This window comes from Fusarium musae, chromosome 9, assembly GCF_019915245.1.
Source record: "Fusarium musae strain F31 chromosome 9, whole genome shotgun sequence".
NCBI lineage: Eukaryota > Fungi > Ascomycota > Sordariomycetes > Hypocreales > Nectriaceae > Fusarium > Fusarium musae.
Genome location: NC_058395.1, coordinates 477,887 through 491,153, shown reverse-complemented (window position 1 = coordinate 491,153; position 13,267 = coordinate 477,887). Strand labels below are relative to the sequence as shown.

The 13,267-nt window shown below is 48.7% G+C and overlaps 4 protein-coding genes and 1 non-coding gene across 5 annotated transcripts; 2 read left to right on the top strand and 3 right to left on the bottom strand.

Annotated features, from left to right (window-relative positions):
* Positions 1–2,120: 2,120 nt before the first annotated feature.
* J7337_011421 (uncharacterized protein) lies at positions 2,121–2,896 on the top strand (the record flags this gene model as incomplete). Its single annotated transcript, XM_044828969.1, has 3 exons — positions 2,121–2,178; positions 2,232–2,776; positions 2,828–2,896. 3 exons carry the CDS (start codon positions 2,121–2,123, stop codon positions 2,894–2,896), a joined length of 672 nt encoding a protein of 223 aa, XP_044675644.1.
* Positions 2,897–4,249: 1,353 nt separating this feature from the next.
* On the top strand, positions 4,250–5,808 carry PGK1 (phosphoglycerate kinase; the record flags this gene model as incomplete). Its single annotated transcript, XM_044828968.1, has 3 exons — positions 4,250–4,315; positions 4,565–4,985; positions 5,039–5,808. The coding sequence occupies 3 exons, from the start codon at positions 4,250–4,252 to the stop codon at positions 5,806–5,808; spliced, it is 1,257 nt and encodes a 418-aa protein (XP_044675643.1).
* Positions 5,809–6,524: 716 nt separating this feature from the next.
* Positions 6,525–6,894, bottom strand: SEM1 (26S proteasome complex subunit; the record flags this gene model as incomplete). The annotated part of the gene is made up of 3 exons (XM_044828967.1): positions 6,525–6,564; positions 6,616–6,727; positions 6,783–6,894. 3 exons carry the CDS (start codon positions 6,892–6,894, stop codon positions 6,525–6,527), a joined length of 264 nt encoding a protein of 87 aa, XP_044675642.1.
* Positions 6,895–7,406: 512 nt separating this feature from the next.
* On the bottom strand, positions 7,407–7,478 carry J7337_011418. The gene has a single exon. It is a non-coding gene; the product is annotated as a tRNA-Gly (tRNA).
* A 3,622-nt stretch (positions 7,479–11,100) lies between these two features.
* On the bottom strand, positions 11,101–12,114 carry J7337_011417 (uncharacterized protein; the record flags this gene model as incomplete). Its single annotated transcript, XM_044828966.1, has 5 exons — positions 11,101–11,363; positions 11,416–11,683; positions 11,740–11,765; positions 11,815–11,907; positions 11,955–12,114. 5 exons carry the CDS (start codon positions 12,112–12,114, stop codon positions 11,101–11,103), a joined length of 810 nt encoding a protein of 269 aa, XP_044675641.1.
* Positions 12,115–13,267: the final 1,153 nt, after the last annotated feature.

Genomic DNA, 13,267 nt, shown 5'->3' with positions numbered 1-13,267 from the left:
ACAACTGAAGAAGCAAAGAAACACACTTTGCGATTGAGGATGTGGTTCGCATTACTGCGATATTTTGTTGTCGTGTCAAAAGAAGGCCAAGCGGGTCGAAATAGAATGAGGCAGGTTCTGTAAGTCTGCGGGAAGCAGCAGAAGCTGGCGGAGGCCATGGTGCTTGAGGGAGTAAGAGCTAGGGAGGCACTCATCATACACGGCAGACGATAAGACATTGCGAAAATGTCATGTTGAAGTCATCTTGGCCCATTCACGACTTTCTTTAGCTATAACATGTTTCCGACATCCCGACGTGGTCTGCAGTTACAAATATACAGATCAAGTTTGGCGTGCGGGGCCCGGCGATCAAAGGCGGGAAGCGGGTATACGGGTTTAGAGCGGCTATTGGTAGAGGACCCTGAATCTTTGACTCGATAACCTCCATGATGTATCCGTAGCTAGGTAGTGAAGCAGCAAACTAAAAGCCGAAGAACACCCAAACGAAATCAGCATATTGTATATGTAGAAAGGTTCAGGCAATGTGAACTGCATCTTCAGTCTCGTAGCGTGACACACGTGATCGGCACTCAGAAACAGGGCAGCCAGGGAAATATGAACAACAGGCAGCGGAAGGATGCTGCTTACAAGGTAAACCCCGTTCTTGGATCGTTGACGAGCGCTTATAGGCCCAAGAATTACAATACGACGACGACAGTAAGCTTGCTTTGCGACAACGTTTGGCTGGCGATACGCCTAGGGCTGCCGAGAGTAGCACCGCCTCAATATGAAACGTAATAAATAGCTGCTGCACGTTGTTCCCAGCGTCACCAACAGTGTCCAGTTCATTCATTGCAGACCCAACTGCATTACGCTGTTGCTCTGTTCGCTTATTCTCATGTCTGTTGGTAGCACTTCTGTAACAGATCAACGGACCCTCGGAGCCGGTGTCAGTCCGTGAACCTCTGCCCGGCCGGGATCCCCGGAGACTGATCCACCGCAAAACCACCAGGGTTCGATATCAGCGCTTAATCAAAGCCTACAAAGTTCAACACTACCATGTTGGTAAAGCCAAAAGACAAGAACAAATTACGGCATTGAATACGGTTACATTATCACTCGTGTAACGGCCGTAAATTCCCAGTCATGCATTTGTAGGTCAGAGGCGTTCGGGTCACCGCACAGTGTTAGTCCAATGCCCAGATGAGGGGCTGCCATTGATGCCTGGCCAAACGTGGAGAAGGATTACTGTCTGCGACACCGTCTGAATATCGTCAGCGCTGCACTGTTGCCTTTTTTCCAGCTGAGACTGGAGGTTGGTCGCATGACTTGATGATCCATCCCAATTCCGTTCCTCCATCTTTTTCCTCTTCTTCTCTCAACAACAACAAACGAGCTTCTTTCCATATCGTCGTTTTTCTATCTCGATCGCGAAGCCTACGACGAAACGAACAGCCCCTGGAAACGCCAAGGTCGAACTGTGCGTCGTGAGAGTGGAATACCTGTCGTCATTTTTATAGTGACGAACCCGCCCTTGAGACAAAGGACACGCCCACATTCGAACCCGCCGCCGTCATTCCTCAGCGCTTGCGCACGGCAGATCAATTCTCACTCCTGTTTCTCTTCCCTTTTTCTCCCTTGTATCACCAACCGTCAAGGGATTAAAATCGCATCGTGTCCCTCTTTGTGCCCCCTCCCCGGGTTTATCTCTGCATCTCTTATCGCTTTTGCCTCAAAAATCTTTCTCGATATGACGTGGGAACTCAACCAGAGGCGGTTCATCCGCTCCATCAATTCGAAGTACATCTACGGTCGCATCGTAAGTCGAAGCTCACTCACCCACGCACACACGCCCTGTTTTTTCCAACTCTATGATCCGTCGCCACTTTAGCTTCCCCAGTATTTTCCCCAACTACTGTCCAGCTCTATCGTCATCGCTATGTACAAGCTGTTTTTTTTTTCGCTTGTTCATGATATCACTTTGCGCACTTCTCTACTTTTTTCTTTTCTCCTTTCATCACGTTTTTCTTTTATTGTCTCGCTGCCCTTTCTTCTTTGTGCTGTTAGGCCTTATTTGTGCGACTCGACGCTGACGACATCATCACCAGCCTCTTTTGCATACCATCGTCTTCTTGATCGAAATGGCCTTCATCGCACGACTTACAGCTCGATTCAACTCGTACTATGACGAGCGACCACGTACGCTACCACAAACACCTCTCGCCCGATGCGATATAACTGACACCTTCCAGTCATGACCATGATGGTCACCAACGCCATCCTCGGAGGCGTCGCCGACACAGTCGCCCAATCCATCACTGCCATTCGCGAACGAGCTATCCGTCAGCCAGGCGGTCTTAAGAAGAACGACGGCATCGCTATTGAGATCCACGAGCTCGACCGCAAGAACCCCTTCTACGATCGCGACCTGATCCCCGACTCGGTCGGCCTTCCTCCACCTTTCGACTTTGAACGTCTCACGCGCTTCATGGCGTACGGTTTCTGCATGGCTCCCGTGCAGTTCAAGTGGTTCCGCTTCCTCGAGCGAGTCTTCCCCGTCACCAAGACCAGCGCTTTCGTCCCCGCCATGAAGCGCGTTGCCTTCGACCAGCTTATCTTTGCACCATTCGGTCTGGCTGTGTTCTACACGACCATGACTATTGCTGAGGGTGGTGGCCGTCGCGCCGTTTCTAACAAGCTTCGGGATATGTACATTCCAACTCTCAAGGCCAACTATGTTGTCTGGCCTGCTGTGCAGATTGTCAACTTCCGTTTGATGCCCGTTCAGTTCCAACTGGTACGTCATTCTTTTGCGCTGCAGAAACCAAGATCGCTAACATGTTTGCAGCCATTTGTATCAACAATTGGTATTGCCTGGACAGCATACCTGTCCTTGACAAACTCAGCCTCTGACTAAGCTCATTAAATCATGCCTGGTGAACGTTTTCAATTGGCCTCGAGCTGATTGTAGATCGATTATGAACATGAATTTGCGTCGACTGTTACTGCTTCAGCCGTCACATAGAAACGGCGTTTTGAGGGTTTTTTACATGTACTGCACGATTTGGTATGCTCTGGGACCTACAATGAGACTCTGGTCCTTTTGTGGCAATTGCCTTGTACGGCATTCTTTTTATGGGTTGGGATGGGATACGGACCATGTTTAGAATAACAGCGTGAGTCTCGTTTGGAGTTTCGGTAGATTTCTAAATGACAAGACGAGGCGATCTTTTTTGTCTTTAACATTTTGGACCATAGTCAATGCTGTGTGTCGCGGATCTGAACGCGGTAATCTGTCCTGTTAAAAAACGGGTTGATTGTATATAAAAATGAATAGGGCGTCCGGGTAATGATCATGATATGACATCGAGTAATTCTTTTGCATTGTAGGGCTGACGGGTCGGAATTGATCTCGGCCGTTAGGTGACAGCGTGTAGGTTGAATGGAAATTGCAAGGGAACCCAGCAAGGTGTGAAGGGTGGTATGGTCCTGTCTTGATATAATTCACCGAGAAGATCCAGTGGCCTGAGAAATTGTGGCAATGCTTTTCAAGCTTTGATATCCATAGACATGACAGTAATGAGAACGTGTCATATCGAATTTCACTATCAAATCAGCTAATCGATGTTGTTTCAACATAGGCTTCTTTGAGTTTCCACCCCCGCTAGCTTAGACCTCATATCATGGATGCATGCATCTTGGTGTCGCATTTCATTACATACAACAGTTCAACAAGGTAACTGACTGTACGTAAAAGGCGTGGTTCTCGGCGGCCCGCGTCTGTCCGGGTCTGTCGCATCCGCATCGCCAGAAGCCGGAGGACGATGCCCGTAACCCGGCGACGTTGACGGCTGCATAAAGTGCATGGGCTGAGTGTTTAGGGTAGGCTGCTTAAGAGGTTGAAGAGAGGGAGTGAGTGATTTGACAAGTGGACCGGCCGAGACGAGACCGATCATGTCATATCATGAATAGAGGAATAGGCAATAGTCCACTGACAAGTCGACATCTCACGCCAGATTCATGGCTAAAGTGTTTGCTCCAGGGGCATTCACGGGCCTCATCATCCCACCATCTGCGAGTGCAGCCGCGAAAGCCCCGCCAACGCCAGCAGCGGCAGCGTCATCGCGTTGAGAAGATTGACCCCCACCTTGAACTCAGCAGTGCTATTTACTACCTGACGCTCCCCTCCATAAACTCTCTTCTTCCCTTCTTCTCCTCGACATCACCCTTTGACCTGCATCCCCATTCACTCGTACCTCGCATCGAAATCATGTCGCTGTCTAACAAGCTCTCCATCACTGACGTTGACGTCAAGGGCAAGAGAGTCCTCATTCGAGTAAGTTGGCGAGAAAAGAATGCCCCGCGATGGAATGAAGCTGTTGAGCTTGGTTGAGCTCCCCGCATCATATCATCAGATGTCACGACGAATCAGTCGAGGCAATTGCACGAGATACACCTCAATCAATTCATTGATTAGCCTTCAATTTAGCTATAGCCACCAAGCTCAACGGCTCAAACGTCCATGCCAAAAAGCCTCAACAATACCCCGCCATCCTCAAACTCTAGCTAACAAAACCCCTCTCAGGTCGACTTCAACGTCCCTCTCGACGCCGACAAGAACATCACCAACAACCAGCGAATTGTCGGTGCCCTCCCCACCATCAAGTACGCCCTCGAGAATGGCGCCAAGTCCGTCATCTTGATGTCCCACCTCGGCCGCCCCAACGGCTCCCCCAACGAGAAGTACTCCCTCAAGCCCGTTGTCCCCGAGCTCGAGAAGCTTCTCGGCAAGAAGGTCACCTTCGCCCCCGACTGTGTCGGTCCCGAGGTCGAGGAGATCGTCAACAAGGCTGAGGATGGCGCTGTCATCCTCCTCGAGAACCTCCGATTCCACATTGAGGAGGAGGGCTCTTCCAAGGATAAGGAGGGCAACAAGACCAAGGCCGACAAGGCTCAGGTTGAGGCTTTCCGCAAGGGTCTGACTGCCCTTGGTGATGTCTACATCAGTGAGTCTTCAATTGTACAACAATCCCATGCTACATGATGCTAACAAGAAAAGACGACGCTTTCGGCACTGCTCACCGTGCTCACTCCTCCATGGTCGGTGTCGACCTCCCCCAGAAGGCCTCCGGTTTCCTCGTCAAGAAGGAGCTCGAGTACTTCGCCAAGGCTCTCGAGGAGCCCAAGCGTCCTTTCCTCGCCATCCTCGGTGGTGCCAAGGTCTCCGACAAGATCCAGCTCATTGACAACCTCCTTGACAAGGTCAACACCCTGATCATCTGCGGTGGTATGGCTTTCACCTTCAAGAAGACCCTCGAGGGTGTCTCTATCGGTAACTCCCTCTTCGACGAGGCTGGCTCCAAGACTGTTGGCAACCTCGTTGAGAAGGCCAAGGCCAAGGGCGTCAAGCTCGTCCTCCCCGTTGACTACATCACTGCCGACAAGTTCGACAAGGACGCCAACACTGGCTACGCTACCGACAAGGACGGCATCCCTGACGGCTGGCAAGGTCTTGACTGCGGCGAGGAGTCCGTCAAGCTCTACAAGGAGGCCATCGCCGAGGCCCAGACCATCCTCTGGAACGGTCCCGCCGGTGTCTTCGAGTTCGAGAAGTTCGCCAGCGGCACCAAGGCCACCCTCGACGCCGTCGTCGACGCTGTCCAGAAGGACGGCAAGATCGTTATCATCGGAGGTGGTGACACCGCCACCGTCGCCAAGAAGTACGGCGTTGAGGACAAGCTCAGCCACGTTTCCACTGGTGGTGGTGCCAGCTTGGAGCTCCTCGAGGGCAAGGAGCTGCCCGGTGTTACCGCTCTGTCGAGTAAGTAAATAATACCCACACCTGTTGGAGCACGATGTCTTATGAGAACCTGTTGATGACGGGCTATGAAAATGGAAAAAGGTCGGGCGGGAAGAGCTAGTCTGTAGCAAAGACTGAACAGATCAAATAATTAAATACCAAATACCAATAGAGGCGCGAAAGCGCTATAAGAACGTTACCTACGACTGAAGCAGTTCCGATTGTCGCACGTGTGAGAAGGAATTGATGGTGGAATCTGGAGCTTGCAAATGCAGATGTATGGGAACGCTGCAAACGTCCAGATCGCGCAGGCTCGTGTTGCTTCGAGGAAGAAGAATAAAATAAAGGATCCTGCGGCCGGACCGACCATGCTCGCTGTGGAATGGGAAACGATTCCAGCATCCTTTACAAAGACCAGTGTCGGTGTGAGCTTCCGATCTACGGGTTGAGGCTCTTGAGACTCTAAATGACAAGGCCGAAGACCGACCAACAATAGCTTACTTATTTCACCACGAACCTGTCTCGATATTTCTGTCACCTAACAAGCATTGGCGGCACATGCAGTCGTTCAACACAAACAGACACAGCTAAAGCCCATTCAAACGTTCAAAGATGCTTCATGGCGCTTTCGCGCGCCTCTATTGGTATTTGGTATTTAATTATTTGATCTGATCTGTCTTTTCCACAGACTCGCCCTTCCCGTTCTATAAATTGGTTCGAATCGCGGTATCGTCACAACATAGCTCTATCGGCGTTTAGCAGCCTCGACCTTCTTCAATTCCTCCCTATCCAGATATTAGCTTTGATTAAATAGTGTCCGTGGATATTGAACGCACCGAAGTTGTTGCGAGAAGTCGTCGCTCGTGTCATCGTCATCCCAGCTCTCTTCCCAGAGATGCTTTGTCTCGCCGCTGCCTTTTGCAGCCTCGGTCTGATCCTCTGGCCAGTCTAAACAGCATCAGTACTCAATGTAGCCTAAGAACAGCTGTGATGGGAGTGGTACCGTCGACGGGAAAGTCCTCGAACTCGTCGTCCTCGCCGAGAGCGGCGGGCTTCTGCTCTGGCTTCTGCTCAGCGGGCTTGTCGTCTGTGGTCTTGGGATCTGTGGATGCCATGATGGATCGAGGCGGGTATGTGATATGACGTTTCGATTAAATGGGAGGGAGGCAGGGCGATTGTGGTTGTTGATGGAGCTGGAGCTGGATTGAGAGGCTAAGGTATTGAGAGCTTGATGATGATGCGGTAGCTGGAGCCTTGTGGACGAGGCGGGAAGGTGGGGCTCAACGGAAGAATGATCGACCGCTGTTAAAATGCAACGGAGGATCACCACGAACATTCACTTCAGTGCCAGACAAAATGAGGTAGGAACAAATATTAGAACAATAAAGTAAGGGAAGTAATTGATATTCTATGTTAGCATTTAGTGAGATTTCTGTCGTGAGACAATGCTCCACGTCCTCATGATGTGTTTGCATATAATTCTGGTACTGCATCAGCTGGAACTATGACAATGACAGCGTTAAAAGAAAGGAATGGTTTGCATTAAAATACAAATGGATTAGAACAAGAAACTCTAGATCTGTAGTCCATTTCTGCAAAAAGAAACCCTCGCGGGCTGTTGTATGTTTGCGACCGAGGGGAATCGAACCCCTCTCTAACGCTTGGAAGGCGTTAATGCTAACCACTACACCACGGTCGCTTGTTGGTTGTTGAAGAACTACTTAGTGTCTGAGCTTATATTCACAAGCTGGAGGACAATGGAACAAATTCGCCATAGACAGAAATTGTCAGACCTCGGTCCAATGAGTGAAAGATGACATTAACCTTAGTTCAGTGTAGCTAGAGCGAGGTATAGTCTTGGAAATATTTATCATGTATCTAAATTAGGCCCCTTCCTCGCCGAATCAGCCGAAACACAATGGCCATCATGGCCTTATGGGGGCGCCATTATCAACCACCGGCCCTCAAAACCCTTGAACTCCTCCTCGATAAGTCGCGACGTACTCTCCCATGGCACTTTGAACGCTCCCGAGTTAAACATGGGCGAGTAAATCACCGGCGCACCATCACCTTCCCGTTCCCGCTCCCCCTCCAACTGCATCCTCATCTCCTTCAACGCTGCTCTCGTCTGCGCTAAAATCTTTCCCGCACCATCCTTCCCTGGCTTGCCTGTTCTCGGATTCGCTCTTCCATATCCATAACTAGTAAACAAACATACAATATGTATCCCTGAAGCTCCTCTCGCTGTGTCTGAAGCTTGAGGTGGAATGATGTAGCATTTCCCCGCAAGACTTCGCGACGGCCATCTCGACCCGTCAGGTATGGTTATGTTGCAGAACTTTTTGTATTCTTTAAAAGCAGCTGGGAATACAGTCGCTAGTTCGGCGGCGATTCCGGCGCCCCATTCGGCGATGCAGTTTGTCGCGTGGACGAGGTAGATGTCTGACGGGAGGGATCGAATTGCGTTGAGGGAAGTTGTTTCTAGTACAAAGATTGGTGATCCCATCGTTTGGAGCTGTTTGAAATGTGGGGTAGAGTGAGGATCTGATGTGGGAGATGTTTGGATGAAGAGCGGTTGATATAGTTGTATTAGAGAAAATGCCTCTTTTACATGATGTAGGCTTGGTGTTGAGGGTTGTCTTTAGGCGTGACTCATCGGCAAGACATTCAATTCTGCCACTTCCGTTGATCAACGGAAGGCAGAAAATCACTCTGGAAAGTCAAAAGAGAGTTCTAATGTATACTGACCAGATTTTGTTAGTTGTTACGAGGCATTAACGGTAGATATCGTTGACCCCAATTGAAGTCTCGGTTAGGCTGATTCTGTCTCCAATCAGTTTGACACCTACCTACAACACCAAGTAATGATATGGAGAGACATGGTAAATGTGTGATTTAGTCGCTATTTAATATTCCATAAGGTTACCGGAGTAGAGGAAGATATGCAGACAACGCTGCTGAACGTGCAGTTTAACCCTCCGCTTCAATCACTAACGAGCAGCCGGAAGCGGCGAGTAAAACGCGAGATCTCGACGAAGTGGCTGACAAGTCAGAGAGACAGAAGATGATTTATTGAATTCAAACTTTGATTCAATTCCCAGCAAGAACAAAGCACACTCGCTGGTAACAACTCGGAGTGTCCTGGGCGCTCCTCTGGCATTTGTGAATTGTTGTGTTCCATCATCGATCTGATCACCGTATGGACGAATGACAGCACGCACGGGGCAGTATATATTACAAATGATGAGTCGAACAGGAGTAGAAAGAAGTGGAAGCTTGTGTGATTTGCATTGCAAGGATGATGCAAGTTCAGAGTCTAAATATTCAGGGGGAGGAAAGAAAACGCAGGATTTTAACACTAGGACGGCACATCACGATAGATACCACAGCGACAATACAGTAAATACGTGGTACTTATGAGACATAAAAGTAGTTCCTAAGGTAAGCTGAGACCTAGTCCGACTTTAATATCTCGTAACCTTGCTCCAGGCCCGTTGAGTGTCAAGTGTCAACATGGTGGCACTCAGAGAGTCAGGGATCAGGGACTCCACATGTCAAGACAGAATGGCATTGCTCTCGAAGCCAAGTTCTTAAGTGACATTTATCTTTGAAAACAATGCTACGAGCTTCAAAGGACTTTTGGTGCTTGATGGAGGATGTGAAGGCCCGTTGCCCGGCGAGGACTTGGATCTATGTTATCCAAGCAGCTGGTCACCATAGTCCTCTTCTGTATACTGAGCCAGTAGGGAAGTACTATGACATGAAGGAAATTTGCTACAGAAATACGCTATCAGTATTCAGGAATGGTTTCATGGACTAGAACGCATGCTTCGCCCCAGAGTGGCATGAGTCTGGAAGCAACGGGGGCTTGTAATAATTAATATTGTATTCAAAGAAGCTTGGTAAGTGCAGAAGACTGAATCGGGATGCTGCAAAGAGACTGGTGGAGAGATCTTACTGATATGTCCGATGAATGATAGTGAATAGCGCGTGATGAGAGGAAGAGTTGTTGATGAAGCTGCTCGGGAACTATCAGAGAAGTTTCTCACGGCTCATAGATGAGTCTTGATAATGGTACTGCATAAAATTAGATCTATGTTCTGCTGGGTAGTGTATGGGTCCGTTTACTCTTATGAAGGATGCCTTGGGGCGTCATTCTGACAGAATTTTCATGTCAAATCATGATCGGATACGCAGAAGAACTCAATAGGCAACAACCAGCTTATATCAGAAGATTGCTGTTACTTACCCGTGAGTTTTGTAACGACTGGATGTTGCCACTGCTTATGGTTCACCCTTCGCCCCAGTCCCGTGACACACAAACTCAACCCGATATTAACTTTAACACAAGCTTCAGACACGTCACACAAACCCCCAGTAGACCCAATAGTAGTGTTATATACTAATTACTCTCTGTATTCCATTGTCGTAGAGCAATGACGGAATGGCAATGGCCGGTGTCCAGAGCTCTACGAAGGTAGGTCACAACAACAAGCGTTGTTGGTTCGAATCCCGACATGCTGTGACCTTGTGACCTGTAAAATTAGAATATGCAGTAGATAGCTGTGATATGAGTAGATGTAATGTGTAGCCACTAGGTTCCATGTAACATACTGCCATATATTGTCATTTATCTTCTGCCATCTTTATAATTTTGCTTCTTGTAAACACTTTTCAAGTTTTCATGTTGCTCCCTCCCTTCTTTTATACATATCTCCGAGATTTTACCTATACACTAATTTTATTAATGTAGCTTGTCAATCTTTTAATAAGTAACTATATATATTTCTACTTTTAATTATTAAAGCTGGTAGATGCTTTCATTTTGTATCTGTAGATTTCCCCTATTCGCAATTAACGCTAACTGCCCTGGCGCGGAAGGCCAGCTTTGAAGGGAAGTTCCTTGACTCTTGTTCTTCGGTGAGTTGCTATAGTAGTACCAGATATGACAGAGAACGACCAACAGCAGCTTGTCTGTTTCATTAGCACATGAACTACCAGACAGTGGCTGCCTTGCGCACTTGTCTGATGCAGTAAATGCATGCGAGCACTACCTTGTCTTAGCAGCCTTGGACTGCTTTACTGTTGGTTGCTGGATCGAAGAGCACGGGTGAATATGATAGAGAAACAGGCCATACAGTGTAATACGGCGGATATTGTCAAGAAGACTCTACAAAGCTTTGTCAGTGTTTGAAGAGGAAGTCGAAGTGATAAAAGGCAGCCATCGTAGTCAATTCATTGAGGAGAGGGCGCACACCCACACATTTCTTTGGACTGCGAAGGAGGCAACCTCTTTTGATCTTGACGTCTCTAAAAGATCTCTAATAACCCACGCGCTTTCCCAAGTCCTTCCCTTGAGCTGTACCCATCTCAGTTCTCGTAGCCTGTTGGAGCATCGCGTAGTCCGTCCCAACATGAACCATATCAAACCCAGCCTCGATATATCCCCTCGCCTGCTCTCCAGATGGCGAATAGATACCGCATTTCTTCCCAGCCTTACGGCAAACTTCCAGAATGCGGTGGATGGCAGCCTTGAGCTCTGGTTTCACAACTCCGTTGAGGATCGGATATCCAATGCTATTACCTACACGACGTAAGCTCCAATGCAATCACAGTCTCACTGCCGAGTAACTCACCAAGATCGAAAGGACCAATGAATAAAACGTCGATGCCTTCAACGGCCGCAATGTCTTCGAGGTTTTCCAAAGCAGACTTTGTCTCGATTTGAACGAGGGTAAGGAGACTGTCGTTGGCCTGTTGGAGATACTCATCCGATGTAGGGATGGGCTTGAAGCGATCCATGGAGAACGGGCTTCCGAAGCCACGGTTTCCCATGGGAGGAAATTTCGCCGCCTTTACGATATTGCGAGCCTCTTGGGCCGTTTGTAGGAGAGGAACGAGAATCTAGCGAGTGTTAGCAAGCCGCCCAGTCAGACTGGACATACTTGGCGGTCTCTCACTCCATGCGCACCAGCATCCAGTGCCCCTAGCTAATCGTCAGTGACCCTTAGATAAAGCTGAATAGTAGTTCTTACGCTTAATGAGCCATGGCTCTGTGCTCGGGATCCGCACAATCGGCGATGCGCCAGCTGCTGCAACGGCTGGGACGCACTGGCGCATATCTCGATCTACTCGCAGTTAGTGCCAGTCGTCGAGTGCATCTCTGACCACAAACCATCAAGATCACCGTGTTCACAATCAATCAGTACCCAGTCGCAGCCGGGCGTCTGCGCGAGCATGCGTGAGATGTTGGTGCTGGGCATCATCTGCCAATACCCAAGGCTCGGCCCTGCGCCTTTGTCAAGCGCCGCCTTGAAGAAATTGCCTGAAGCCATTGTGGCCATCGTGAGGTGAGGCAGGCGAGAAGAAGATTCGTATCTACAAAACTTGTTGTCAAAGATGAGCCCGATGTTCTGAAGACCGGTGCAGTGTTCTGGCTGTAAGAGGGTGTGGTGTGCAGATGAGGAGGGGTCGCTTCGATCTAAATAATGCCAATCCACTCACAGTCCCAGCACTAGATCATTTGTTAGGCTTTGTCTTTTGATGGGTTCAAGTTGTTGATTCGACGGTAGATAGCAAGGTAGTTTACGCAAACCGAGGTTCGGGTCGGAATGGCTCTGGCTCGGCTTCTCTTCCCGATACACATTGAGATAGACTAGACTGCCTCTCTTTTATAGACGGTTTTTATACGATAAAACTCTTCCATTGTACTAATTAAGGATATCGGAAAGCCATCAGGTCATTCGAGGAAGCACAGCGATATGTCCACTGTCGGTTCTGACACCGGAGGTAAATCTTCCAGCCCGGGTTTAGTTCCTCAGAAAGCAGTGAGCTAGATGTGTTATTTGCAGTCGAGAATTATGGCTGAGAGCTTGAATCAGCGTAGAGAACATGGCGATCATAGTGAAGCCAAATGTATGGCGATCAAACGGCTCCGAAGCTAGTTCTTGCTCAGCTGCTCAGCTATGATACAGTCGACTGGATATTCAAGGGCCACTCAGAGCGGATCATGCATTTTCCTATCCTGTATTTTGGAGGTGGCGATGCCGCGGATGAGATAAGCCCTCAATTACAGCAAATTACTCAAGAGCCAAGTATACATATAGTCTACTGGAAAACTAGATACTAGAAGCTCGAAACAAACCCGAAGAGGAATGGTATGGACACCGAAGGAATAATGTACCTGGAGGACCGTATTGTTACGAGGACATGATTATCCCTGGGCGTTCTAGCCCCGACTATCGTTCTCAAAGTGCCGATTACAAGGGAAGCATGTTGATGGCAGAGGAACGAACTTGCGTACTGAGAGTAAAAACCCCGTACCTGGTGCTACAGCAGAGTTCTGTTCGATATTGATCATCTAATTAAGTCGCAATCTTTTGCGTCTAGAATGACTAGAAGCTAGAAACCTTTTACAACATTCTCCTGCCAGAGTGCCTGTAATCCTGTATGTCCAAGCGCCACCTACATCCATCACCTCGTAAACTC